This window comes from Diadema antillarum, unplaced genomic scaffold (genome assembly GCF_040938485.1).
Source record: "Diadema antillarum isolate AM-2024a unplaced genomic scaffold, OU_Dant_1.0 seq00000862_RagTag, whole genome shotgun sequence".
NCBI classification, from domain to species: Eukaryota; Metazoa; Echinodermata; class Echinoidea; order Diadematoida; family Diadematidae; genus Diadema; species Diadema antillarum.
Genome location: NW_027271732.1, coordinates 33502 through 61280, shown reverse-complemented (window position 1 = coordinate 61280; position 27779 = coordinate 33502). Strand labels below are relative to the sequence as shown.

The following is a 27779-nucleotide window of genomic DNA, read 5'->3' as shown; positions in this document are numbered from 1 at the left end:
GACATGCAGCATGATGACACTCTAATGGTCATACTTTTCCTCTTTAAAAAAAAATAATAACTTTGCAAAATTACCACTGTTCTTTTGTTCCATGCTTTCTGTTGGGATAGCTTTCCATTTATACGGAAAAGAGACTGACTCGGCTCTAAAACCAAACTTGCACAGGGGTGTTATGCACTTAATTTTGTGAAACACAAACACACAACAAGGTGTTAAGGATTCAAAAGAGCTTTGTTAGTTAAACACTATTCAAACAAACGTCCTGGATAATTTTTGTGGGAGGTTTTGACCTGTGAGCTCTGTTGTTCAATCCTCAATGTCTACAGCATGACAAAGTGACCACATGATCACAGCAGAATAAAACATGACATGACAAAAACAATAGAATACAGTCTGTACATAGTTTTATCACAGATAAAGATGCTTTGTGATATCAACTTTTACAAAAATTCAATGACTATGAAATACTTAGTGGTGCAAAGTGTCATTTCCACAATAAATTCTTTTCTCATATTCTCAACAAATTACAACACCACAGCAGATTAACATCCCTTTACGCTACCTATGTCAAACAATTGTGCATGCCTGTGGAAGCATATCACTTCTCATGACCATCAAAAATGTTTCAAAATTATCTGTGTACAGTCAGACCAACCACCATGGAAGAGGAAAGGCAAGACACTGGGTGTAGCTATCAACAAGGGCAGTTTGTAGTATCCATCAGCCTTTGACAGTCTGCCGCTACAGCGGAAGCCGAGCGGGAATGGGCTGCGGCTGGGAAGTGACCAATTGCTGGTGGTGGTGATGTCCAATCAGAGTATGATTGACGTGGCTCCCATCATTCATGTTAAAACCCATGGTCTGCTGCCGATACTCCCCTAAAGCCTGGGCAACTCGAAACCCTTCATCCATAAGGAGATGTTGCATCATTTGCCGCTGGGCTTTAAAGGCTGTCCTCTTTGGGAGCCCAGTGTGTGGGGATATCTCCTCACCATTGACTGGATTTGGGGATTCCCGCATGGGATGGGCGTAATGCTGTCCATTGCTGATAGCACTCTGATCAGTAGGTGAGTTGTATTGGTTGCCACTCAATGCCTGACTATGGTGCCGTGGTGAGTCTCTCGAGTGACTACTTCCACCACTGTGTTGGTGACTTCTCACATGACTGGGCGGGTGACTAATCTGCTGACTAAGTTCAAGCTTTTCCAAGACAGACAGACCAACCTGGGGTACAACTGGGTGCCGTACAGTCAGTGGGCTACTGTGATGATCAGATCGAAGGTTGCCTGTCTGCAGTGAGTTGTGATTTGTGTGATTATACTGATGGTGTTGTGGGCTCTGGGGCTCATGTGAGTTGTTGGAGTGGGTATACCGGTCCTCAGGATTTGGGTTGGGTGGTGAGGAACACTTGGCTCTCCGATCTGTCAGAGACAGTGGGTCAGAGACAAAGACCTGTTTTTGCTGTGAATTACAGGCCTTGCAAATTGTGAAGAATGATTTGTTTTTCTTCCCACCTTGACTTAACTGAAACTCACAAATTAAACCTCATGACTTAAATTTTTCCTCATTTTAAAAGGAAGGCAGAAACTGTAGGGATTCTGAACTCACAGTTTCCATTTGAAATGGAATGATAAGCTTTTTGGCATCCAACTAATGGAATGTACAATGTAGGTAGTGTACTTAATCTTATGCAAGGAAAAAAAAAAAAGAAAGCCAAGCACTACATTTTGCAGTAGGAATACTCTGATGCAAAGAGAATAATGGGCCATACTGTATGCATAAAAAAGTAGCAATTGCTTGCGCTAGCCTTTTACTTGAATCTGTATGCATTAAAATAGGCCATTGCTAGCAAGAAAAAGCTTTTGCTAGCAAGCACAAGCAATCGCTTGCTGCCAAAAAGCAGTTGCTTAGAGACCAAGCATTTACTTAAAAAATGTACGCATGAAATGGACGTTTTGCTTGTTCTTGCTAGCAATTGTTTACATTTTTCCAAGCTCTGTAAAACGACCTTGAGCTTTTGCTTAACTTGGACATTCACTTTTAAGCATTTCCAGATTCATTAAAAACAAGAGACCCGCGGGGGTCTAGCGCTCACCTGAGTATCGCAAGTTCACCTTTCACGCAGTCACTCATCTAAATTATTCACAGCTCTACCAAAATTTGACCAGGCATTCTCAAGTAGAAGATGAAAATGTACAATAAGGGCCCAAATTTTTTTAAGATTGCTTAATTTGGGGAGATTGGGGCCTCCTGGGCCCCTCTGGGTGGGGCATGGTGTTGCCCATTGTGATAAATTGAGATCCTGACCCCCTAGGGATGCTACCTGCCAAGTTTGATGAAAATCCATCATGATGTTTTCAGGAAGAAGATGAAAATGTACAATTAAGGCCCCCATTTGGACCTTCCCAACCAACCCCCCCCCCCCCCTGCCCCCAAGAGGGGCACCCCTGGATCTCCTATGAACAAACTTGAAACTACAGTCATTAATGTACTCACTCATAGTATTATCTTAGCCTTATAACTTCTGATTCTAGAGAAGATTTTTAAAGATTCCTTCATTGTGGGGGTTTGGGCCCCCCTGGGGGCCCCCTAGGTGGGGCATGGTGCCCATTTTAACAAATTGAGATCCTAACCCCCAAGGATGCTACCTGCCAAGTTTGGTGAAAATGGGTCATGGGGTTCTCAAGAAGAAGATAAAAAATGTACAATTTAGGCCCCATTAGGACCCCTCCTCACACCCCCTCCCCTGGGGTCCTAAGGGGGGCACCCCTGATTCTGCCATGTGCAAACTTAAAACTACAGTCATCAATATATTAACTCATAGTATTAACTTAGCTCTATCACTTCTGGTTCTAGAGAAGAAGATTTTTACAGATTCCTTAACTTTTTTTTTGGGGGGGGGGGGGGGTTGGGGCCCCCTGGGGGCCCCCTGGGTGGGGTATGGTGCCCATTTTAACAAATTGAGTTCCTAACCCCCTAGGGATGCTACCTGCCAAGTTTGGTGAAAATGGGTCATGGGGTTCTCAAGAAGAAGATAAAAATGTACAATGTAGGCCCCATTAGAACCCCTCTTCATCCCCCCCCCCCCCCTCCCCTGGGGTCCCAAGGGGGGCACCCCTGATTCTGCCATGAACAAACTTGAAACTACAGTCATCAATGTACTAACTCATAGTATTAACTTAGCTCTATCACTTCTGGTTCTAGAGAAGAAGATCTTTACAGATTCCTTAATTTTTGGGGGGTTTGGGCCCCCCTGGGGGCCCCCTGGGTGGGGGCATGGTGCCCATTTTAACAAATTGAGTTCCTAACCCCCTCGGGATGCTACCTGCCAAGTTTAATGAAAATCGGTCTTGGGGTTTTCAAGAAGAAGATGAAAATGTAAAAAGTTTACGCATGACGCATGACGCACGACGCAAAACGCACGACGGGCACCGGAAGAAGGGCGATCGCAATAGCTCACTGAGCTAAAAGGCCAAAGTTGTGCAGGAGTGGTAGAACTCTACTAGAATGTTCTCGTAAACTGTATGGGAAACTTTTTAGTTTCAAGAAGGCCACATGCAGCAAATGCCAACAAACAGTATGTGACATACTCACCAGGATGTGGCTGTGATTGCTGCTGCGGTGCAAGATGTTGCGGGAGTTGCTGCTGCTGGTTTGGCTGTTGGTGTTGTGGCTGTTGTTGTTGTTGGGGTGGAGGAGGTGGTGGTGGCTGCTGTGCCTGTTGTTGTGGTTGTTGAGGTTGTTGCTGCTGCTGGTCATCATGCAAGAGACTGTTGGCACCATCAGAGAGTAAGTCTTCTTCATCAATGTCATCTTCATCACGACCTTCTGCTTTTGCCTTGGCCACATAATATCTATTAGGCAGATATATTGTACTTGGAATCTTAACACACATGTAGCTAGATATATTTGTAAAGCCAGACATCTTTGGTCTACATCTGTTTTGCTTCATACCCTTTCATGCAGACACATTAAATGCAAACAAACAAAATTTTGAAAACCAGGAGCACAACAACAATCACCATTCTTCAAGTTGCTAAATGATATAGCCAGCTCATTACGCTATACTGTATATGTAGTATGGACAAATACACATTAGAGGTGTATGACTGTGTGACCTTGCATTTCAATTCACGTCTGGAAACAAACCAAAACATCATCACAAAACTCTCAGTCCTAGTCATTTGTAATACTATCATTTATCACTCTCATAATTCAAAGATATCAATATCTTTCAAATGTTTTTGCCAAATTTAAAAACCTTAATACATGATTGTGCCAAATTAAATGTACCGAATACTATTATCCTACAAAGGGCAGCCTACACAAGTGGCATATTCCAATTAATTGTGCCTTGGTCGAATCACGCTAGGGCCATTCTCACTGGGAAAATTTGCGAGGTGAAACTTTGCGAAATTACAAAACGTGTCCATTCACACTACAACGAAACTTGCAAAATTATGCACCCAGTGAGTAACTAGAACTATCACTCATTGTGATTAATATACCCCCACCCACAACTGAGGAAATTAGCTCAACCAGGATTTTTTTTTAACTTTTTAATGAAAAAAAAAAATTACCAAGGCAATGCACTGTCCAACAGTAAATAAATGTATTGCTCACTGTTAGTCAAATGTCCCACATCTCAAGTCTAGTGCTCAAAAACTGAGTGAGCAAGATAAATAAACTGACGATTTCTATGGTTTTTTATTAAAAATTGTATAACCACGGCGCAACACAATGTTGGATATTAAGAAAAAAAATGAAGTTTTGCACAACTATATATGTATCATAGCCATCACATGTGCCAAATTTCAAGCCAAATGCTAACAGGATGAGGGGCTTAGTTGAATTCAAAATATTAGTGTATCATTTTCATTCAAAATATACTGTTACCATGGCAACACATTTTCAACACTGACGAAAGAGTTTTTGCACATCTAGGTAATGTAGAGGTAACATGTGCCAAATATGAAGCCAAAACGCTCTAAACATAGAGAGTAAGAATCTAATTGAAATGTTTGTATGATTTTCATTCAAAATGCACTGTTACCATGGCAACACACTGTTCGAAAATGATGAAATACAAAGTTTGCATATCTCTGCACTACAATGGTTGCATATCTCTGTACTACAATGGTTGCATGTGCCAAATTTCAAGCCAAATGCTCAAAGACTGAGGGAGTTACCTGAATCCACAATATTTTTATATTGATTTTCATTCAAACTATGCTGTTACCATGGCAACACAATGATTAACAATGACGAAAGGTTAAGTTTGCACATCTACATACCATAGTGGTCAGGTGTGCCAAATTTCAAGCTAAATGCTCAAAGACTGAGGGAGTTGGCGGAATCCACATGCTTTTTGGTGAAAAATTGTTGTTACCATGGCAACGCATTGTTCAACAATAATGACAGATTAAGTTTGAACATCTATATGCTATAGTGGTCACCTGTGCCAAATTTTCAAAGCCAAATGCTCAAAGACTGAGGGAGTTAACTGAATCCAAACTATTTTTGCATGATTTTCATTCAAAACATACTGTTACCATGGCAACACATTGATCAACAATGACCAAAGACTATGTATGCTCATCTACGTACTACAGTGGTCACATGTGCCAAATTTCAAGCTTAATGCTCAAAGACTGAGGTAGTTACCTGAATTCACAATATTTTGTATGCATTTTAGTGAAAAGCTGCTGTTACCATGGCAACCCATTGTTCACCACTGACGAAAGATTAAGTTTGCACATCTATATGCTATAGTGGTTGCATGTGCCAAATTTCAAGCCAAATGCTCAAATAGTGAGGGATTTAACTGAATCCACGATATTTTTGTATGATTTTCATTCAAAATATGCCGTTACCATGGCAACGCATTGATCACCACTGACGAAAGATTACCTTTGCACATCTACGTACCACAGTGGTAATGTGTACCAAATTTCTAGCTAAACGCTTGAAGACTAAAGAAAGTTAGCTGAATCCACAATATTTTTGTATGTTTTTTTGTTAAAAAAAGCTGTTACCATGGCAACGCATTGTTCATCACTGACGAAAGATTAAGTTTGCACATCTATATACTATAGTGGTCATGTGTGCCAAATTTCAAGTCAAATGCTCTAAGACTGAGGGAGTTAACTTCATCCACAATATTTTCGTATGACTTTCATTCAAACTATGCTGTTACCATGGCAACACATTGATAAAAAATGACGAAGTAGTAAGTATCCACATCTACATACAATAGTGGTCACATGTGCCAAATTTTAAGCCAAATGCTTGAAAACTGAAGGAGTTAGGCTAATCCACACATTTTTGTATGATTGGTAAAACAAAATTCTGTTGCCATGGCAACAGATTCATCACCACACACATCAAATGTGTTTTGCACAAATATACATTACATTGATCGCATATACCAAATTCAAACAGAATTGCTACAAAACTAAGAGATTAGAGCAATCCACAACATTTCGTAAGATTTATATGAAAATCTTCCGTTGCCATGGCAACGCATTATGAAATAATCACGAAAAAGGTCTCTTGCACATCTGCCTGTGCTAGCGGTCACACATGCCAAATTTGAAGTTGATTGCTCCAAAAATGAGAAAGTTGTTCGATCCACAAGTTTTTATGAAAATATGCCGTTGCCATGGCAACGCATTATGCGATACTAATAAAAAAGGTGTCTTGCACATCTACCTTTGATAGCAGTCACACATGCCAAATTTGGGGTCAATTGCTCAAAAAATGAGAGAGGAGTTCGATCCACTACATTTTGCTAGATTTTTAAAAAATTTGCCGTTTCCATGGCAACGCATTATGTGATACTAACGAAAAGGTGTCTTGCACATCTACCTTTGATAGTGATCACACATGCCAAATTTGGGGTCAATTGCTCAATAAATGAGAGAGGAGTTCGACCCACAAGATTTTGCAACGGACCGACCGCCTGACCGCCGACCGCCCGCCCGACCGACCGACCGACCGACCGACCGACCGACCGGCCACCCGACCTCAGGATGATTCCTATATACCCCCCCTACACACTATGTGTGGGTGGGGGTATAACTAGCAAAATTTTTCAACGAACTTCACATGCGCGAAGATGATCCCAGCATGCCATTTAGTTTGGCACAGGTTTAATACTCTTCTGTCGTACAGCTGCACGTATTGTAAACCACAACCATACAATCACTATATCCCATGCATTTGTTTCAGGGTGTATTTCAATATACATCTGACTTGTAGGCCCCCTACTCTAGTTTCTTCCTCAAATATGTTGTTACTTTGTTGGTCGTACACATGGTTACAGGAAAGTTACTCAAATGTTCATAGTTCCATAATACATGATCATCAGATTCCACCATATCCAAGAAGAGAATGAACGTTGAAATAGATTGGTTTTTTTTAGGTATTTGAGTCAACAGCAAGAAGAGATTTATACGAAATTTGTATTGATGCTGCTGTTGTTCTTCCCACATCGTACGCAGCTGTATCAGGCTTGCCATCATCAGTGTGGTCAATATGCCGATGTCATTCATGTACAAAGAGGTTCTATTAACCCTAACTTACCTAGGCTATTTAGCAAGCTTGAATTCCCGGGGGGGGGGGGGGGGGGGGGCATTATGGCCCCTCCTTAAGATCTCGGCCGTTGATCGCGCGATCGCCGCAAAATTTTGCATGAACATTAAGCCGGATGTAATCTACAAGACTGTTAAGTTAAATTTTCAAAAAAATTGTATTTTCTATTTTATATTAATTAATTATGCAAATATATGCAAAAAACCTCATTTTCGTCTGTAATTGGCTTATAAAAGCTTATGGAATGCTGATTTTTGCTGTAAATATTCCTAGTGACATTCCGAACATTTGTGCGTCAAAAAAATTTCAGTATCAAAATTAATTTCTCATGTTTTTTATTGTTTTATCATTGTTTTATTTATTTCTTTGTTTTTTCGAACTTTTGTTTTTGTTGTTTTTTTTCGGCAGAATTTGTCATACACATCTTTAAAAGCATAATTATACTGTAATAAAATCATTTCAGCCATTAAAATTAAAAATATGAATCTTTATATGAATCAATTGAAAAAACACAATTTGTATTGACTTTGTACACAAAATCACGTTTTTGAGCAATTTTGGGGTTGACGAAAATTTTTTGAAGGGGCGTGGCTTCGGAACGGTATGCCCGGGCGCGACAAATTTGGTCTCAAAAGTTGCGCGAGACTTGAAAGTAAAAAGTCAGCGAGCGGCACGGTCAAAAAATTTTTGCAGATTTTCTCCTCCCTCCACCCCACTGTCCTTACGAACTCTCTCTTGATTTCGTCATACCCTCAAAATTTAATCTTGCCTCCACATGTAACCAGAGACATCTCATATCATTTGTCGTTCAAGTTGCTGATATTCCTTTCTGTTAGCACTATAGGATGACAAATACTACAACTACAGTAACCAAGACGATTGACTCTTGAGAACGATGTAAACAAAATTTAATCATTAGCATTTACAAGAGAGTGTCAATAATGTACTGGCTATTTGAGATGTATCCCTTTCTTCTAATAAAGTACTGTAGTAGGCCCAAATGCTATGGTATCAGCAGCACTGCGAAAAACCCCCACCTTCATAACACCCCTATCGGACATACACATTCACAATTTGTGCTGAGTTTTGAGCAGTGAACAGGAAGAGTGCAGAAGTCACGTGACAAACTTCATGATTTTTCTGCAGTGAGCATTCACATCACAAATCACGGACACAAACTTCGCACTCCAGATTGCCAATTTTCTGTCATAGTTTCAGGGGCGTGTCGTAAAACTGCCTAGCAACTTTCACCAAAACTAAACAAAATTTTTCGCTTCGCAAATTTTCACTTGCAATGTGAACAGCCCTATTGTCACAAAAAGTCCTCCTCTTATCTAGCTATTGTTTATGCCATACATTTAGCGATGCTAATTTTTGGCAAATCAGGACTTCCCAATTATCTTGTAAGTAGTTGAATTCGCGATCGTGGAGTATAGTAATGAAGGACAACACGTAAACGTGCATGTCACAGTCATGTCAAGATCAGAGTTTATAGTTCTGGATGTTGTTATATTGGTGAATAGCACAAGACTCGTGAAATTCGCTAAAACACAAACCTTATGAAATATACAGGGCATACGGTATAAGAACAAAAGCCTACAGCATTCACTGCAAACCAAAGGAAATTCAATATTGCTGGATGAGAGGGGGCTTCACCTGTCTGAGCGTTTCTGCTTCTTAATAACGTCTGTCTGCTCTGTCATGTAGGCTAGCTGCTGAGTGGTCAACTTCTCCAGCTCCAGTTGGAGGTCGTAAACTTTCTGGAGGTCGCTCTCTGACTTGGCGATAGAGATCTTCGCTTTCAGGTCGTACTGCTGGTTCTTGATGCTGGCTAGGAGTGTGGAAATCTCGTTCATCCTTTCCTATGCCAGACATAAATGTATTAGAGTAAGGACATTCTAACATAATTGTCACTGCAGGCTTTATTGCCTTAAAAAAAAAGAAAGATGTAGCACGGGTAAATATGACACTTGTATTCGTATCATGCTACATGAGACACAGTTGCAGCATATAATGCAATGATGACCTTAAAACTGGAGGAAGCTGGGAAATTTGTGGCATCAAACAAAATTTATCTTATATAAATCTACTAACTTTCATAAATATACATATATTTTTACCTCTCGTCTAATCTTCATGATTTCAGCTTGTACTGTTCTTGGGTTTGGATTGAGTTCTGCTTCGTTGCTCAACTTAGCTCTCTTGCTCTTGGACCGTCCCTTGGAAGATCCTTTCACCTTGGTCGATCTGCCAAAATTATCATTCCAAATAGTGGCTAAAGGTGAATACCTGCAATACATCTTCTGTGTACTGTAAAAGTGGAAATTTTCACAGTGTTGAAATTTTCGCGCATTTCGCACAACCACAAACTAGTGCGAAAATAAAAGCACACGAATATTTTTGCTTGCCAATGACCAATGTTCCTGTACTTGGTGTCTTGATTCCGCGGAATTAAAAACACGCAAAACTCTTCTTTCCCGGCCAAGCACGAAAAATTAGTCACACGAAAATATCCACTTTTACAGTATTACTGTCTCACTTTTAATGTACATATTATTGTTTGAATTTCATTTTTGAATTATTTCGTTTCAGGTTTAAACTGATCATTAGTTTCTCTGAGTACTCCAGGGCCCCGTTTTATCAAAACACAAAATCGATTCTATATTTCCTTACCACACAGGCTGCCATAGACTTACAGTTGAAATCGACTATATAATCAATTTTAACTCTTCATAAAACAAGGCCCTGGTTGGGCTGAATGTTGAGTAACTCATCATAAAACAATCAACATTTATCTAGCGAAAGGTGTATGGTAACCACATACTACAGGTTTCTCCCATATTGTAGAATTTACCTTCCTGTGTTGATATTATACAAATAACGCACAGGTCTGAGTGCGTCCGTTGGAATTGTGTGCATAAGGTAACTATGGAATGCTTAACCCACGAGGTGAAGCCGAGTGGGTTAAGGCTAAATTCCATAGTTACCTCATGCACACTATGTTCCAACTGACGCATGAAAAGACATGTGCATCATCTGATTTATAGAATGGGTAATTTTCTTGCCAAAAACCCATTTTTCTATTGTGTTACCCGATGACAAAATTACTGGATGCATTTCCTTTTGGCTTGGCATAGACGAAAGCTCGAAAGCCATGCATCAGTTTTTACTGGACGCATGGCCAGCAATGCATCAGTAAATACGGATGCATGGTTGTTTTAGCCAATAGGCGTCTCATATTGAGTGCGCGAACGCTTGCTTAGTGCGCGAACCTTTGTTACAAGTACGCGTACTCTTGCTACAAGTGCGCGATAACATGTATACCACTGTGACTCAGCGTGCGGTAAAGTAAAAATCAACACATAGCTCTCGACCAATGAGATCGCAGGATTCTCGCTACCCATTCTATAATGAGAAATTATAAACATGCGTTTTCAAAAAGTGTGTTTTTTCCTTCCATGAAGCTGACAAAATAGCATGATGCACACAGCAAATGCTATTTGCTTTTGTAACCTTCGTGTAACAGGAATCAGTGGTCTAGTGTGCAGCATAAAGAAAACTAGAAATGTCGCTAAGGCGACTGGTATGCCTCCGCCATAATGCATGATTCTCCTAATAGGTCTATAGTACATGTGGACAATGTGTGATTACATTTTCACAAAATTGGCAAAATATTAAAATGACAAGTTTGTCACAAACGTGTTGAGTGTTCACCTTCCTTGACCTAGGTTTAATTGGATGAATAGGAGAGCATGTATTTGGGGACTTAAGGACTTTAACTTGACTTTGACCCATTCATAAGTTTATGCATTGACTAATTTTCAAGGTATGGAGAAAAAGTGCAATTTCTGTATTGAAAAGTCCATTGTTACCATTTTCATCTGGCCTTTGACCCTAAAATTCATAAGATAATCACTGTCAGGCAGAACATGCATAAATATGTAGAAAGTTTCAAGATAACTTGAGCCACTTCCGGGATATGGAGGAAAAAGTTAGTTCAGCACTTTCCCTTGATCTTTGACCTTTTGACCTTTGAGGCAAAAAAAAGAGAGAAAGTTTCCAGAGAATCTCTATTAGGTTATACATGCATACACCAAGTGTAAAAAAAAAATAATCCTGCTGGCATTGCATAAATATGAGGGAAATAGTAAAATTTTGAAGTGTTGCCCTTGACCTTTGACCCCTGACCTTTGACCCCATGAACCCTAAATTCTCTAGATAATCACTGCCAGTCAGTACACGTATATATACTATGTTCCATGAAGATACCTTGAACAATTTCCAAGTTAAGGAGAAAAAAGTGAAGTTTTAATATTTTTACTTGACCTTTTGATCTTTGACCTCATGACCCCAAACTTTCACCAGAGAATCTGAATTGGGTAACACATGTATACAATAAGTTTCAAGAAAATATCTTCAGGCATTGCAAAGATATGGTGGAAATAGTGAAATTTTACATATTTGACCTTGACCTTTTGACCTTGAGTATGTGCACCCTAAAGTTGATAGGCACAACTTCACCCCCTAATACACATACATGCCAAGTTTCATTAGGATACCTCAAAAGGTTTTTTAGTTACGCTGTCCACAAAATTCATTACAGACGGACGGACAACCCGAAAACATAATGCCTCCGGCACCACTTCGTGGCGGAGGCATAAAAAGGTGTTGATATATTGCACTTGCAGGCTGTCAAGCATTGCATGCCTACGTACAAACATCCTCCTGTGAACTATGCAACATGCAGTAACTCTGTATTGCATATTTTGTTCAAGTGTGCATTTCTAATATTTCTGTGTTGCTTTTGCTGCTGTTGAACATTCTTGTTGTTTTGGGTGAACACCTGTGTGTCTTCTGTTTGGTCACCATATTTTCCTGGTACACACAGCCCAATAAATAGTGTCTGTGTCGTAACATTGTCATGTTACCTCGAGTTTGTTTTTTTAAGTGAAGTACTGTTAATAGTATGCTCTGTATTATATCAGCATCATCATATCAAAGGACAAGTTCACCTTCATAGACATGTGGATTGAGTGAATGCAGCAATATTAATAGAGCACATCAGCAAGAATTTGAGGAAAATCAGACAATTGAATTTTTGAAGTTTCTGCTGAGTCACTGCTGGATGAGAAGACTACTACAGCTTGTGATGTCTCATGAGTACAACGATATAAAGAAAATATAAGGACAATTCAAGATATTTTCACTTTTCTCGCATAATAAATGAACATTTGACTTCCCTCTTTCAGAAGGCAAGGGGAATAATATTACCCTTAACATACGTCAGTGACGAGTCAAGGAAATGTGCACTTTTTTCAAAAAGTAAAATTTTGTGAAATTCTCTTTATATTTTCCTTATATCGTTGTACGCATGTGACATCATACACTCTAGCTAACTCCTCTCAGGAGGAGTTAGCTAATGCTTTAGCCCTACTTAGGAGTGGAAAGGCCCAAGGTCCGGACAACATCCCACCGGAATTCCTTATTCATTGCGGGGTCAAATGTCAGAAGTGGTTAACAGATTTCTATTCTTGCTGTTTCACCAACCAAGTCATCCCTAAGATATGGAGAAAAGCCACTGTAATTGCTCTCCCAAAACCAAACAAACCAGTTGATGACCCCAAGAGCTACAGACCAATCTCCCTTCTCTGTGTCCCTTACAAGCTTCTGGAACGTCTCCTTCTGGCGAGGATAGAACCTGTGGTTGACCCACAATTACCAGATGAACAAGAGGGCTTCCGCCATGGTCGGAGTACAGTCCACCAAATTGTCAAGCTGACCAATGACATCGAAGACAGCTTTGAGAAGAATCACAAAGCCGGCGCCATCTTTGTCGACCTCACTGCAGCCTATGACACTGTGTGGCACCAGGGTCTGACTCTGAAATTATTAAAGACAATCCCTGATCACCACATGGTGAGGTTCCTCTGCAACATTCTAGCCAATAGGAGGTTCGTTCTGAAGACTAGTGATGGACAGTCCAGCAGACCACGCCAACTGCGGAATGGAGTTCCTCAAGGCTCTGTACTATCCCCCTTGCTCTTCAACATACACATCAGTGACATCCCCTTCACAACCTCACGACAGTATGGCTATGCAGATGACCTTGCCCTTCTTCACTCTGACAGAGCCTGGTCAAATGTAGAGAATACCCTCACTGCAGATATGTCGCAAATCGCGAAGTACTTCAGGATCTGGAGACTCAAGATTAGCATGTCCAAGACAACGGTAACAGCCTTCCACCTGAACACCAAGGAGGCTAATCGGCAACTCAGTGTCATTCTTGATGGAACACCTCTTCCATACAATGCTACACCAACCTACCTTGGTGTGAAGTTGGATAGGCAGCTGACTTACAAGGAACAACTCAAGGCCATAAGTGGAAAAGTGTCTTCACGTAACAACCTCCTTCGCCGACTTGCAGGCTCAAAATGGGGTGCCAGTGCAACCATTCTCTGCACTAGTGCACTAGCACTGGTATACAGTGCCGCGGAATACGCCTCCCCTGCGTGGTGTAGGAGCTCTCACACCAGGAAACTTGACTCAGTTCTGAATGACACCATGAGATTAATTACAGGATGTCTCCGGCCTACACCAACAGAATTCCTACCTGTTCTCTCAGGCATCGCTCCCGCCCCCATGTGCCGAGAACATCACACACATACTGTAGGCTGGTCACCAAGGCCTCCAGCAACCCGGACGACCTCCTCCACGACGTAGTTGAGGGCTCTGTAACTCTGGGTCAGCGGCATCAGCGACTGAAGTCTCGCCACCCTTTCTCCCGCCATGCAGCAACGCTGAGAGGATCAGACTTCAACATCTGCCAGACATGGAGAACAAGCTGGGAAGACACCCAACGACCTGCCCAACTTGTTGTCACGCCCAATATATCTGTCCCCCCAGGAGCAAACCTCCCAAGGAGTGAGTGGGTGTCTCTAAATCGGATTCGAACCGGAGTTGGGCGTTTCAATGCAGCCATGCATCGTTGGGGGCTACGCCCGTCAGCAGCTTGCCAGTGTGGTGCACCACAACAGACTGCTCAACACATCTTGAGTGAGTGCCCTGATCTCCGCCCTCCTGACAACATGGACCCGACACACCCTACTCCACAGACTGTAACTTGGCTACAACAACTGAGGGACATTATTTAGCTGCTGCTGCCTCATAAGCAAGAAGAAGATACACTCTAGTAGTCTTCTCATCCAGAAGTGACTGTGCAGATACTTTAAAAATTCATAACTTTTGAACTGATTGTCCGATTTTCCCTAAACTTTCACTGATGTGTTCCAATAACATTGCTGCATCCACTCAATCCACTTGTATATGAAGGTGGACTTGTCCTTGATCAAATGATCAAATGATCCAATGATACATAGACCACTTTAGCATAAACATGTTATATTGTTTGTAATTGTTTGTTTTTTTCTTTGAGTAATCCACGTCCTACAAGCATGCTTTTTTTGTGAAACACTCTTTCCATCATCATATTCCCTTTATTTTGTTTCAATGACAAAGTGTGCACTGTTCTTTTTTATTGCTACAATACCATTCATATATATTTTGCATTATATCCCACTATTTGTCATTCCGAATGGCTAAAAATGATGGAAAAATAAATTGAACTGAATAGAATTGAATTGAACTTTTCAGTTGTCTAACCCATAGTGGCCACCAACCAATGTGAGATTCTTACCTTGATTGTCCATGTCTGTACTGGTAGCCACTGTCTCTCACAACTTGTCTGGCAAGAGGAAAGAGTTTGTCCCTTTGCAAGATGAGATGCGGGTCTAGATTACACAGCTGGGTTGCAGCTTCATTCACTGTCACCTTAGGGCAAAATGATAACACAAATTCATTGATATTTATAAACTCTGATAGAAATTTGAAAGCTCTTAGTGTTCAAACTTGCCTGCTTCTGTTGCTCAGGGCCTTCAAATGACATCTTTGGAAAGACCCTTTTTGCTCTTTGTCATAGAATCAAATAAAGCTACTGTTCCATGCCATGATGTTTATAGATTCATATTCAGGTGGAATTATCTCAGAGCTGATATATGCAGCAGTGCTAAGAACATATGAAGCCTTTGCCATTCATTTGTGATGTTACACAAATCATAGTTCTTGCACTTACCTCATGCAGAGTGAGTGGTTTCTCCAACTTCCGCTTAGAGTCAAAACGCCCATAGATGCTGGCCCACTTTTGGATCTCCTCCATCCTGTTTGGGTGGTCTGGACTCATGCTGAGAATGTACTCTACTTCCCTGGTGATCTTCTTGGTTGGTGGAAGGTGGGATGGCCCTTCAGCACGAATCACCTGCTCTGCAGTAGCCCGCAAATTGTTAATCATCTCCCGGTTCAGGGTAGGGTTATCAAGACGACCAATAGGTGCTGAATTGAAAGCCGCTGGGGAGGGGGAGGACAAAGTACCAGCTGGCCTATAACCTGGAGGCGTGGAGGAGATTTGCTGAGATGAGCCAGGTGAGGATCGATTGTTAGAAGCTGATGATGTTGAAGGAGGGTGACCAGGAGATGATGATGAAGAGACAGGTGTGTTGGTCTGTGGCCACCTGTTAGAAGGATGATGCACTCCAAGACTGCCATGAGGCTGTAAGTTCACAGCCAAAGAAATGTCCATGTTTGTCAGTGAAGGATGATGAGTTTGCTGTGCAGCCAGAGGTTCCTGGAAAAAGACAACAACAGAATACAAGACTAGAAATGTCGCTATGGCGACTAGTATGCCTCCATCATAATGCACGGTTCTCCTCATAGGTCTATAGTACATGTACATGTACTGGACAATGTGTGATGACAGTTTCATACAACTGGCGATGTTTGTCGCAAATTTGTTCAATGGTCACTTTCCTTGAGCTACAGGTTTCATTAAATGGATGGCTACAATTGTATACTGAGAACAGGTATTTAGGGGTTTCAGGATTGTACTTGACCTTTGACCCTTTCATAAGTTAATGAAGTGAGTAATCTCCATGGAATGGAGAAAAAGTGTAATATCTGCTTTAAATAGTAAAATTTTAGCATTTTAATCTGACCCCTGACCTTTGAGCCCAAGACCCTAAAATTCCCAAGAGAATCACCGTCAGGCAGTACATGCACAGATATATATAAGTTTCATGCTGATACCTTGGGTTACTTCTTAGATACACATGTATGGAAGAATTTAAGCATTTTCATTTGACCTGTGATCTTTTGACCTTTGACCATTTGGCCAAAAACATTCCAAGAGATTCTCTATTGGGTAATACATGTATACACTAAGTTTCAAGAAAATAACTTCAGGCATTGCATAGATATGAGGGAAATCATGAAATTTGAGCATTTTGACCTTTGACCTTGAGTATGTGCACCCGAAAGTTGAAAAACACAACTTTGTCCACTCTCGCATACTTGTATAAATGCCAAATTTCATTAGGATACCAAAATGTTTTTTGAGGTTACCCTGTCCACAAAATTGATTACGGACGGAAGAACAGACAGATGGGTGGATGGACATCCTGAAAACATAATGCCTCTTCCGACACTTCATGGCGGAGGCATAATGATGATAAAAACAAGAATGAGATCCAGTCGGACATGTGCTCACTGGAGCATGAAAGTACTACCATTTGGGCATTGCCAGAGACAGTTACTTACTTCAGACATTTATGGACAAATTTGCAATGATCTGATATGTCTGGGCAAAAGACTGCATTTCATATGGAAAAATATGAGCATACAGGTACTGTGCACATGATGCACAGGCTTGTGTGGGTTAGTAAAGACTGATGCATTGAGTTAACTTCAGAGAGGCCCAACTGAGTGTGGCTTTAGACCGATTTCAAAGTACATGTAAATGAGCGCATCCCATTCCACCAATCACATTGTGCATCATGTTCTACACAATAAACGCAGAAACAGAAGAAGTGGTAAAAAAAAAATTTCCCAGTCCTGTGTCTGGTAATAGCGAGTCATGTCTCCAGAGCTAGTGTTTGCCTACCACAAATTTACCGGAGGAATGAACTGACGCATGGCTTAAAGACATCTATGTGCTAATGTGGCCGCATGTTTAGTTAGCACAAACGGTTATATAGTGACAATCAGTCAATGAGACTGCAGAGATTCTGAGACTCATCTTATAACTGTCTATTCTGCCCTTCTCTTTACAAAGCCAACATTTGCCAAAGGGCAACAAGTTCCGGGACTGTGCATTGGGCCCCAACACCTAACCTTCTCTCTTCATCCACCAAGGTGTACAATGACTTGGCTAACTCAGTTTCGGCTCATGACCAGTGATTTTCAATTATGTATCTACAATATGTGACCTACTTGTATGTTCTCTCGTGTTACACATTAGAGCCCCACTGTCGAGGCTCAGCTTGGTACCCACTTTAAAACAACAAAAACAACAAAAAATCTCATGCCTGTCAGATTCAGCAACATCTTTAGATGCGCTCCTCATACAGCAAAGAAGTTGTTCAATTTCTCAAGAAGAAGAAGAAGAAGAAAAAAAAAGATTCAAGATCAAATGCGACCATCCTGGGACCACCAAGAGCTCTTTTCTTCACCCACAAAGGCACTATGAATGCATCCTATACAATTGAAAGCTGTTAGTATTGGATCAATTCATTACAGAGAATAACAATAAAGAGAAATAGCTAACTGTTTACAGCATGCATGCAATAGGTCCCACATGAACAGAATAGGCCACCTCAGGCCTTTCATGCACATCTTTCATTTCTTCGTGCAACGCACTTGTACTACACAGGCGCTACTTTTCAAATTCCGAGGTAGAATCATTTGTGACTTTGAATCACAAAAAAAATGTAACCCTGAATTTACAAAAGGACTAAAAATAGGTGAAATGGGTGATCTTCATTTTTTCAAATCATTTTCTGAAAGGGCAGTTGGGAAATTGTGTTTCTGCAGTTTTTCCAGAAAACCTTTTTTTTTCCAAAATTTAGAATAAGTGTGATTAGGCGAGTCTTTAGTCCGCTTCTCATATCTTATGGACTCTTTACACACTCCTCAATTTCAATTCTGATAACTTTTCAAATGATGGTGCTACTGCATTTACAGTTGGCATTAGTCATGGATAGCTGTGTTTCACGAGTGTTGAAAAGTTCAGCTTGATAGAATAATCCCTTCATTGTTGCTGCTACAGAAATTTACTTCCTGCTTCTTCTTTTTTTGTCTCATTCACTGCAAAGAACACAGCACCATGAGATTAAGCACTTGAATAGACCCTGAACTTGAAAGACTCATTTTGCAGTTTACAATATTCCACAAAGAGTACACTAGTTTCTTTCCATTATTTAGATAGGTTTAGGAAAATCCATTTTAATGAGTTATCTGCTCATTCAGATACTTCCCTTCACAAAAACAATCCATGTCTGGTGACTTTAAGTTTTTAGTGGTTTTGCAATGCAGGGGTGACATTTGAAACCCCCACACCATGATTTACAAACTCTGTACCAAGTTTGGTTGAAAACAACTATACTTGTATCATAGATGAAAATTACAGTATGAAAGCTCTTGTAAGCCGAATATGGCTATGGGCTGCCTTGCACCTCTTTACCAGGTCTAAAATCTTAATTCCAGATATAGTGATATCCATAAGGGTTGTGATCAGATTTCAGTGTACATGTATATCTCAAAGTTGACAAATTTTTCACATGCCAGGTACAGTGTAACTTGAGTTAAATTTTGTTTGCAGTTTGATAATCACTTACAAGAACTGCAAAAAGAAATAAATTCTTGAGGAGGTGTGCAAATTTTGCTGCTTTAGATGTTTATCTATTTGTTATTTGCAGTGTTGTGAAAAGAAAAAAAAAATGGGACTGAACTATGGCTTTATACCTGAAAAGCTCCTGGGTTTGCCACCCACTCCTGAAGGGCCTTTTGCAGACGTCTCACATGGAGTGGCTTGTTTCCCATGCCCACAAGAGACATGATCTCTAGAAACTCGTCTTCCCCTGCCTCGCACAATTGCTGAACGTCGTCACCGCCCTGGTGGATGAAGTTAGAGTAATATGGGAGAAGGTTGGCCCGCTCTAAGACCCGGTACAGCTGAAGCTCGCTCAGGGTCTGTGGTGCATGCGAGCGTCTGCTCTCTGCCATTCCGTGGACAGGCTGAGTGTGAAAGTATGGTTTAGGAGACCTGTTTAATATGTGTCATGAATTTCTTGGTCAACTATATCACTGAAAACATTTTGAAATTGTGTACAGTACATCAGACCAGTTTATAAAAATTTTGAGTTGACTTTGTGTCCTAATCCAGTAATACATACAGTGTACAAATGACACACAAGTCTGAGTGCGTCAATAGGAATAGTGTGCATAAGGTTCCTATGGAAGGCTGAACCCATGACACGAAGCCTGCGGATGTAGGCTAAATTTCAGAGTTACTTGCATGCATGTGGTACCATTCCAACTGATGCATGAAAAGGCATGTGCGTCAACTGTTTTACAGAATGGGGGACCATTTTCTTGCTAGAAATTCAGCTTTTGATCATGTTACCTGATTGTAAATTTACTGGCTGCATTTCTTTTTGGCTTGCCATATATTGTATTATACAAAAACCATGCACCCAGTACTTCCAACCATGCATCCACTAATTACTGGATGCATGGTTAGCTAGTCAGTAGGCTACAATGTATATTGTATAGGAGTCTCTTACTGAGTGAGTGAACGCTAGCTTAGTGCCCAGATGCTTATTAGTGTGCAAACTCTTGTTACAAATGTGCAATAACAAAATCAACACACAGCTTTGGACCAATGAGATCACAGGATTTTTGCTACCCGTTCTATAATACTAACTAATATTATTTTTCGATGTGCTGTACATGTGTACATGTACAATGTATGTACCTAGACCTTTGATAAAGCAGCATTGAAGCATTGAATCCCATACAAACGTGTAGAATTCATGTTGGAAAGACTTACGGGTAATCATTATCTACTTATTTTTTTTCTCCTGATGTGCAATGCTTTGATTAAATCTCAAAGTTGAGATTTGGACCAATGAGATCACAGGATTTTTGTTACCCGTTCTCTAATACTAACTAATATTACCGTACTTTTCGATGTATTGTACATGTGTACATTTACAATGTACAACTGTATGTACTTGGTACCTAGACCTTTGATAAAGCAGCATTGAAGCATTGAATCCCATAGAATCCATGTTGGAGAGACTTACAGGTAATCATTATCTTTTTTCTTTTTTTTTTCTCCTGATGTGCCACGCTTTGATTAAATCTGATGTGTACATTTTTTTTCCCTTTTAATCAATCTGATACTTCTTTCTCCTCTTTCTGAGATTACAATGTACAGTTGTACATTATTCAGATACAAATGCTGTCCATGTACACAATGTGCAATCTGTGTGTACATCGTAGCAAGGGTGGATTGTCCAGACCGTTTTCCACCAGAGTAGGTTTTCACTTACTGTAAAACCAGACATTTCTGTGGCATGAAATTTCCTGAATTAGAGCTGGTAGCCTTTTTCGATGCATGAAATTTTCATGAATTGCCACTGGCATTCAATGTATATACAACTTTTAGTGTAGATGAGAATTTTTCAGTGTATTTTAATTTTGCAAATCATGGCTCTCACAAAATTTGCACAATTAAAATGCATGTGAAAATGTCTGGTTTTACAGAATGGTACCATATACTGTAAAGCGAGAAATTTTCGCGTGCATTTTAATTTCGCGAATTTCGCGAGCACCAAAATTCGCGAAATTAAAATGCACGCGAAAGTTTTTGTCTACACTACATGCATTGAACACCAGTGGCAATTCGCGAAAATTTCATGCCACGAAAAGGGCTGTCAGCTCCAATTCGCGATAATTTCATGCCGCGAATATATCATGTTTTACAGTACAATATTGCACAATTAATATTAAGTGTAGGTACCTGATCATGTACTTGTGTTGTAGCCCCATGAAAATGCGAATACATGTGTACAATGTATGTGTAAAATACATGTACATGTACTGTAAGTTACATAATCAGTGTACAGTATGCACTGTATCTTTCAAAGCAGTGAAATCATTTGACAATGTCCTGATTGGTAAAGCAACATTTTTCTGCATATATAGGCATTTGTTTGTCCATGTAATTGTGTAACGGTACTGAGGTTCAATAATAACAATAATAATGATATATAATGAAAGAAAGATATTATTCAGAGGGGTGAAGGATCAGGTGTGAGTTTCTTCAAATCGTCTCCCTCTATCAATGAAATTTGTTAAGATCACAACTGCTGATCTGTAAATTACCAAACATATCAGAAAAAAGGAACCAGTGGGACTCGAACCTGTCATCTGACTACTGCTTTCCGGGCAGCAACACTACCACCAGGCTGTCCCTGGTTGCCGGCAGTGACACGATGAACATAGAACAAATACCCAAGCTCCGAAATTCCGACATTGTTACCTCTGCCAAGGGAGGAGGAGGTTAGGTGACCATCGGCATTGGTTTGTCTGTTTGCAAAATAACTCAAAAAGTTGTGTACAGATTACTAGAGGTTAATGCACACTAAGGCATGTGTTCTGCTCGGGCAAGGCGCCGTGTACATGTAACGACGTAAACAAAAGGCTTCTTATACAAATTGGGAAATGAGTTGCTGGCTTGGCGGAGGTCTGTGCTCTCTGAGTGCTTCTCTAGTTATGTTCAGAAGTCGAAGGCGGACAAGACATATTGAAGGACATATAAAATATGATGATGTATAACATGAAATATATAAATGATATATATAACATTTAACAATGTCGGAATTTCGAAGCTTGGGCATTTATTCCATGTTCATTGTGTCACTGCCGGCAACCCGGGACAGCCTGGTGGTAGTGTCGCTGCCTGGAAAGCAGTACAATGTAGATTCATGACAGCTTCGAGTCCCACTGGTTCCTTTTTTCTGACATGTTTGCTAATATACAGATCAGCACTTGGGATCTTTACAAATTTCATTCGTAGAGGGAGACAAATTGAAGAAACTTACACCTGAATAATGATATGGTTTAAGTTACACGCGAGTATATTGTCTGACTGTATCTTTATAGCGCGTTTTAACCAAGTGCTGGTTCCATACAAAGTGCTTTGAGATGTCATCCCTGGTCGCCAATAGAGATTGATACTTGGAAAATGCCAGGCAGTGACAGTATGAGTCCAGTGCATACCGGTACATAGGAGTTCAGAATACTGTATACGCCAATATTTTCGCGTACAGATATTTTCGCGAATCACGGTATCAGTGGCATTTTCGCGTGTTGTTAAATTCGCGATTGATAGTAGTAGTAGGGTGCTACTGCCAAGCCCGAGAAACACGTTCAAACACTTGCCAACGTACTCGTAACGTTTTTCCATTTGCATTGTAATCGTTCTCCCAAACATGAAAATAGAAACGACACAAGATTTATAAAATGAAACAATTACGGCATTCACAAGTACTCGGTACCTACCAAATGTTGCAACAATAGACGACAAAGTTTCAGAGCTGCGCTAGCGCTAGCGAAAGTTTTACATGCATCCTACATACACAGCCCTGTCGCTGTACACAAGTTTCGCGCTAGCTAGCTACACCTAGCTGCGCATTGGCATCTGCATGGCCCTGCGCACACGGCGTCTGGTCGGGCTACCATGTGCATCCCTAGGCCACACCCGTGTACCCAACCACGTCGAGCCGGTGTTCGTTCGCGTAGGGTAACGTAGCACGGAGATTGCACATTTTAATGCACGTTTAGCATCGTACTGCACTTCCACAATCGGTCGCACCGTAGCGTACGTACTAGTAATATAGTATGTGTACGTACACAATTTGTACTGGCCGATGTAACAGCCGCGTTCTGGTACGGCCAGCGTTGGATGCATTTTGTCATGTCATTTTGCACATAAGGTATGACGGGGTAATATTTTCGCGTCTCTTTAATTTCGCGATCAGCCCGAAGCTCGCGAAATTCGCGAAAATAAAACCCTCGCGAAAATAACGGCGTATACAGTAACTAGGTCTTCAAATGTTGTCAAAAGCAGGCATCATCCACCACACCATCTGTATGTACACAGCTGCAGCTCTTGCTGTTGTTGAGATGCCTCCTCCCCAATGATGGCAATTAATGACAGATGGCAACGAAACTCGCTCAAAGAAAATTCATGACAGAATACTGTACACTCTCTCTGTATTCTGAAACATATCATTTTATGCTCACTCAGTACAGTGGAGTCCCGTTATTTAGAGATTGTCGGTTGTGGGTGATTTTTCTCATTACGATCCGGATTCTCATTGTTTCGAACACTTGCGAAAAGTACACAGTATTTACAGAACACGCTCTGGTAAAATTAGGCTACATGCATTGCATAATATGACAACGCCATGATGATGAACAGGAAAACAGGAAATGCGACGGTATAAAAAGTGGGAGAGCATTCTCGTGATAGTAATAACAGACGGGTCTAAATAGATTGGGATGCTTGTTGTCAAATGTTTTAGATTTGACAACAACGATTTGACGTTACGCTTTACGTGTTAATTGCTACCCCGTCCGAGCTACGAATGCGGCGCTTTTAATGCGCTCGTGAGGCGATTGTGATAGGCTATAAAATAAAACCATGGCGAGCTCGCTATGGAAATTTTGGACATGTTCAAAACTTGGTGGCGACCGTGGCGATAGTGGCAACCCTCTGCGCTTCTGAACCGCTCAAGATACGATGGAGAAGATTTAAAGTGATCATTAACAAGCCACGATCCGCCACGCTTTGTCGATTTTTTTTTTTGTAGCAGAATCACCGTCTAGTGAGATGGGGGGTATAGAACCAGTAAAAGAGTCTAATGACTATGTTGTAACTTAGAAGTATAGAGGTCTGCTTTTTATACTCTCCTTTTTAATATTGAAACAGAATCAAACAAAACATCGGTGTCAGCACTAGTCTGTAGAACACCTAATCCTGTGTAGGCTGTATAGTGGTACTGTAGCCATGTAGAGTATACATGTAGGCTATGCCTAGATTTAAAGACAGAAAGATCCATATGTCTGAAGGAGTCTTTTATTTTTTTGACGTTATCGCTCTCCTCCGGCGACAGTTGTATAGGAGGGGATCCGTGAAGCCAGACGCAGTCTCCGCGGAACATATCAGTTCGGGAAACCCACTCACAAGGGGGGCCCCTCCTTATAAGTAACCCGTCCCCCTTATAAGTAACCCCGTCCCCCTTATAAGTAACCCCCGGGGCACCCCTTATAAGGAGTCTCCACGCTTTTTTGCAATGCAACGCGAAAATGAAAGGATTGCGGCAATTCGCTTGATTATGTCCATAAAGCTTCACAAGTTTCCTAGTTACTCACGAAATTTGAGCAAAATCGGTTCGAGGGATCATATCTAAAATCATGGATTTAAATGCGAGGTCAAACGACCCATGCGAATGCTGAAATGCGAGCGATTACTGGCGTGAGTGTCGCCAGGCACGGCGGCGCGGCAATGCTTGAGTGCAGACGTGGCGACTGAGTACGGAGACTTTCGTTCATTCAGGTGGCTTTCATAGAAAGTCTCAAACAATGACAAACAATGACAAACAAACAATTTAATAAACAGAGTAGAAACAGATTCGTAATGAGTGTACGTGGAAAAAGGAATGTACAAGTTGTACACGTATGTTTTACAATTGTAAAAATAAAATAAAATTTAAGTTTGACGCCACGCCACCTGGTCACTACCTAGACAGAAAGATCCGTCTGTCCGGAGGACTCTTTTATATTTTGCCATTAACGCTGTCCTCCGTAGACATACGGAGGGGATCCGTGAAGCCAGACGTAGTCTCCGCGGAACATTCTCCGACGGACAGATACAGACCGATCTTTCGGTCAAGTCACTACCCAGCTCATCTGAAGGACTGAACCTGGATCTGAATACAGAGGCTCAGCCTGCGTTCAGAATCTTCCATAGCTAGGTACATGTACATTGTACACACACAGTAGGTATCCATAGGTAGTCATTTTCTTTATCTGTTTATCTAATGGCAGTAATGCTCCTAACATGTTACAGCACTGATGTTTCAGATAATGACGGTCAATTATGTAAAGATGAAATAGATCTAACGTTAGGCCTTCTCCCGAATATCGTTTATTATATTATATACAGTAATGTATGGTTGGGGCACCACCTATCGACAGGGCACCTTCCCATCGACACCCTGCGTATCATGGCTGTTTGCGTATAGAACAAAAAAGTACGCGCGGGATTAAGTGTCATTAGCTATAAAAACAATAAAAACGAAGAAACGAAAATCAAACTCAAACAAACCAAGCTAAAAATTACACATCCGATCAGTAACGACGCATGGCTGTGAAATTCACGTGTATTACCTATGGCCTGTGAAATTCACGTGTATACCTATGCTGTGAAATTCACGTGTATACCTATGGAGGAGAGGGGGTGTCGATCGCAAGGTTCCCTTTTTAGCTGCGCGAAGAAAACGGAACGCACGCACTAAAATTGCGCTATTTTAAAACGGAGATTCATAATCAACGAGACGGTCACGACATTCAAAACTGCAGTATTTATGGCATATTTGAGGTAAGAATTAGGCGGATTTGTATTATATTTTTAGAATAAACAAGCTACAGATCCTTAGGGTGTCGATACGTGGTACCCCCAACCCTACATAGTGTTCTAACGTGAGATCTCTTCAATACATTTCACCTTTGCTTCGTGACTGTGCAGCAGCTGCAACCTAGCAGGCAGAAGCTTACGGAAGCTTACCTTTTTGCTCCTCGCGCCCTGACGAGCCCGCTAGACACTGCTCACTGGCCGCGGCTAGCTAGAGATCCATGCCCCCTGAGTGCAATTAACACCTACAGCCACTTTTCTAGATACCGACGAGATCAATCATATACCTTTACAGCCCACTGTGTTCATATTTTCATATTTACCACTCGGATTGACGTAAGGCAGCCAGAAATTCACCCATGTATACGACCATTTTCTCGCGTGCGACGATTCCTGGTATACAGTCCCACATACCTATTTATTGTGCAGATAGAGCATAGAGGCGCACGCAGTGCGCACTTTTACGCTCTGTCTCTAGCTTTGGCCAGCTTTGCATGCTGGGCGCACTTCTACGTACGAAGCTTTCTAAGGGCCATTTTTGACAACCTAAAAAAAAAAAAAGATACTACGTACGTACGTAATAATACTGCGTACGTACGCAGTAAGTATTATTGCGTACGTACGCAGTATTATTACGTACGCACGTATTATTATTATTATAGTGAGGTTCACACCTAAGTCCCTTTTTTCTAAACCTCGAGGTTTTGTAAACCACGAGGCACTAAACTACAAGTTAGGGCCCAAGTTAGCGTAGATGTAGACGCATGTAGTTTAGAAAACCACGACAACCACGACAACACCACAAGATTTCTTAGGGTGTTGTCGTGGTTTAAGCGCGTAGTTTAAGCGCGCTGTGGCAGCGCGCTTAAACTATGACAGATGTGAACGGAGTTTTGTTAACCACGACGCTCAGTTTTTTCCACAATAGTGCGCAACCCTATGGGCAAACTAGGCGCCCTTTATTTTCTATCGTAGTTATGTTTACCTCGAGGTTTTGCCTAACTGCATGTAGGTGTGAACGGCATCGAAGTTTTGTCGTGGTTAAAATAGGGGAACGCATTTTTGCGCTCGTAGTTAGTATGGTTGGGTGTTCATAATACCGGACACCTAACGTTTTTCTATCAATAGAAACGTGAAAAATCTCACAATTTGCCTGAAATTTTACTCACGTGTGGAGAAAATACTCCGGATTCACAAGCGCGCACTGAAAATGCGATCTGAGGTACGCGCTCTTAGATGGCGGCTTCGAACGCGTGGGGTGTCATTTTTTCCGCACTCATGAGTTGCCCTGCTCATTTCAACCGGCCACCCTGACAATATAAAAGGGCACTTAAATGCGTTTTTTCGACAGGCCGCTGTTTTTTTCTAGCCGTCATTTTTTCCCCAATAATATTTGAATATATTTTGAATCCTTCGATATTACTTTTGAAGGACTGTTTGATGAATTTGACTTGATTTTCATTAGGAAACTTTTCATCGTAATTGAAATAAATTAGATGAGTCGGTTTGTTGTTTCACATTCATTTCTCGTTTCTGCATCAACTCGTACGGTCGTAGCGGGCGACAAAATGTTTATGTCATGTATATGTGTAACGTG

At 41.0% G+C, this 27779-nt stretch overlaps 1 protein-coding gene across 3 annotated transcripts; it reads right to left on the bottom strand.

The window, feature by feature from the left end:
* Positions 1–26592, bottom strand: LOC139740593 (NGFI-A-binding protein 1-like). Of its 3 annotated transcripts, none has more exons than XM_071651180.1 (8): positions 26506–26592; positions 19441–19713; positions 15722–16270; positions 15287–15420; positions 9714–9840; positions 9250–9455; positions 3595–3854; positions 1–1421 (listed from the first exon to the last, which is right to left on the bottom strand). In XM_071651180.1, the coding sequence occupies exons 2-8, from the start codon at positions 19699–19701 to the stop codon at positions 742–744; spliced, it is 2217 nt and encodes a 738-aa protein (XP_071507281.1). In that variant the 5' UTR covers positions 19702–19713; positions 26506–26592; the 3' UTR covers positions 1–741. The 3 variants fall into 3 exon arrangements, with proteins under 3 accessions (XP_071507281.1, XP_071507280.1, XP_071507283.1); XM_071651179.1 differs by having other exon boundaries at positions 26336–26568; XM_071651182.1 differs by having other exon boundaries at positions 1291–1452; positions 26336–26568.
* Positions 26593–27779: the final 1187 nt, after the last annotated feature.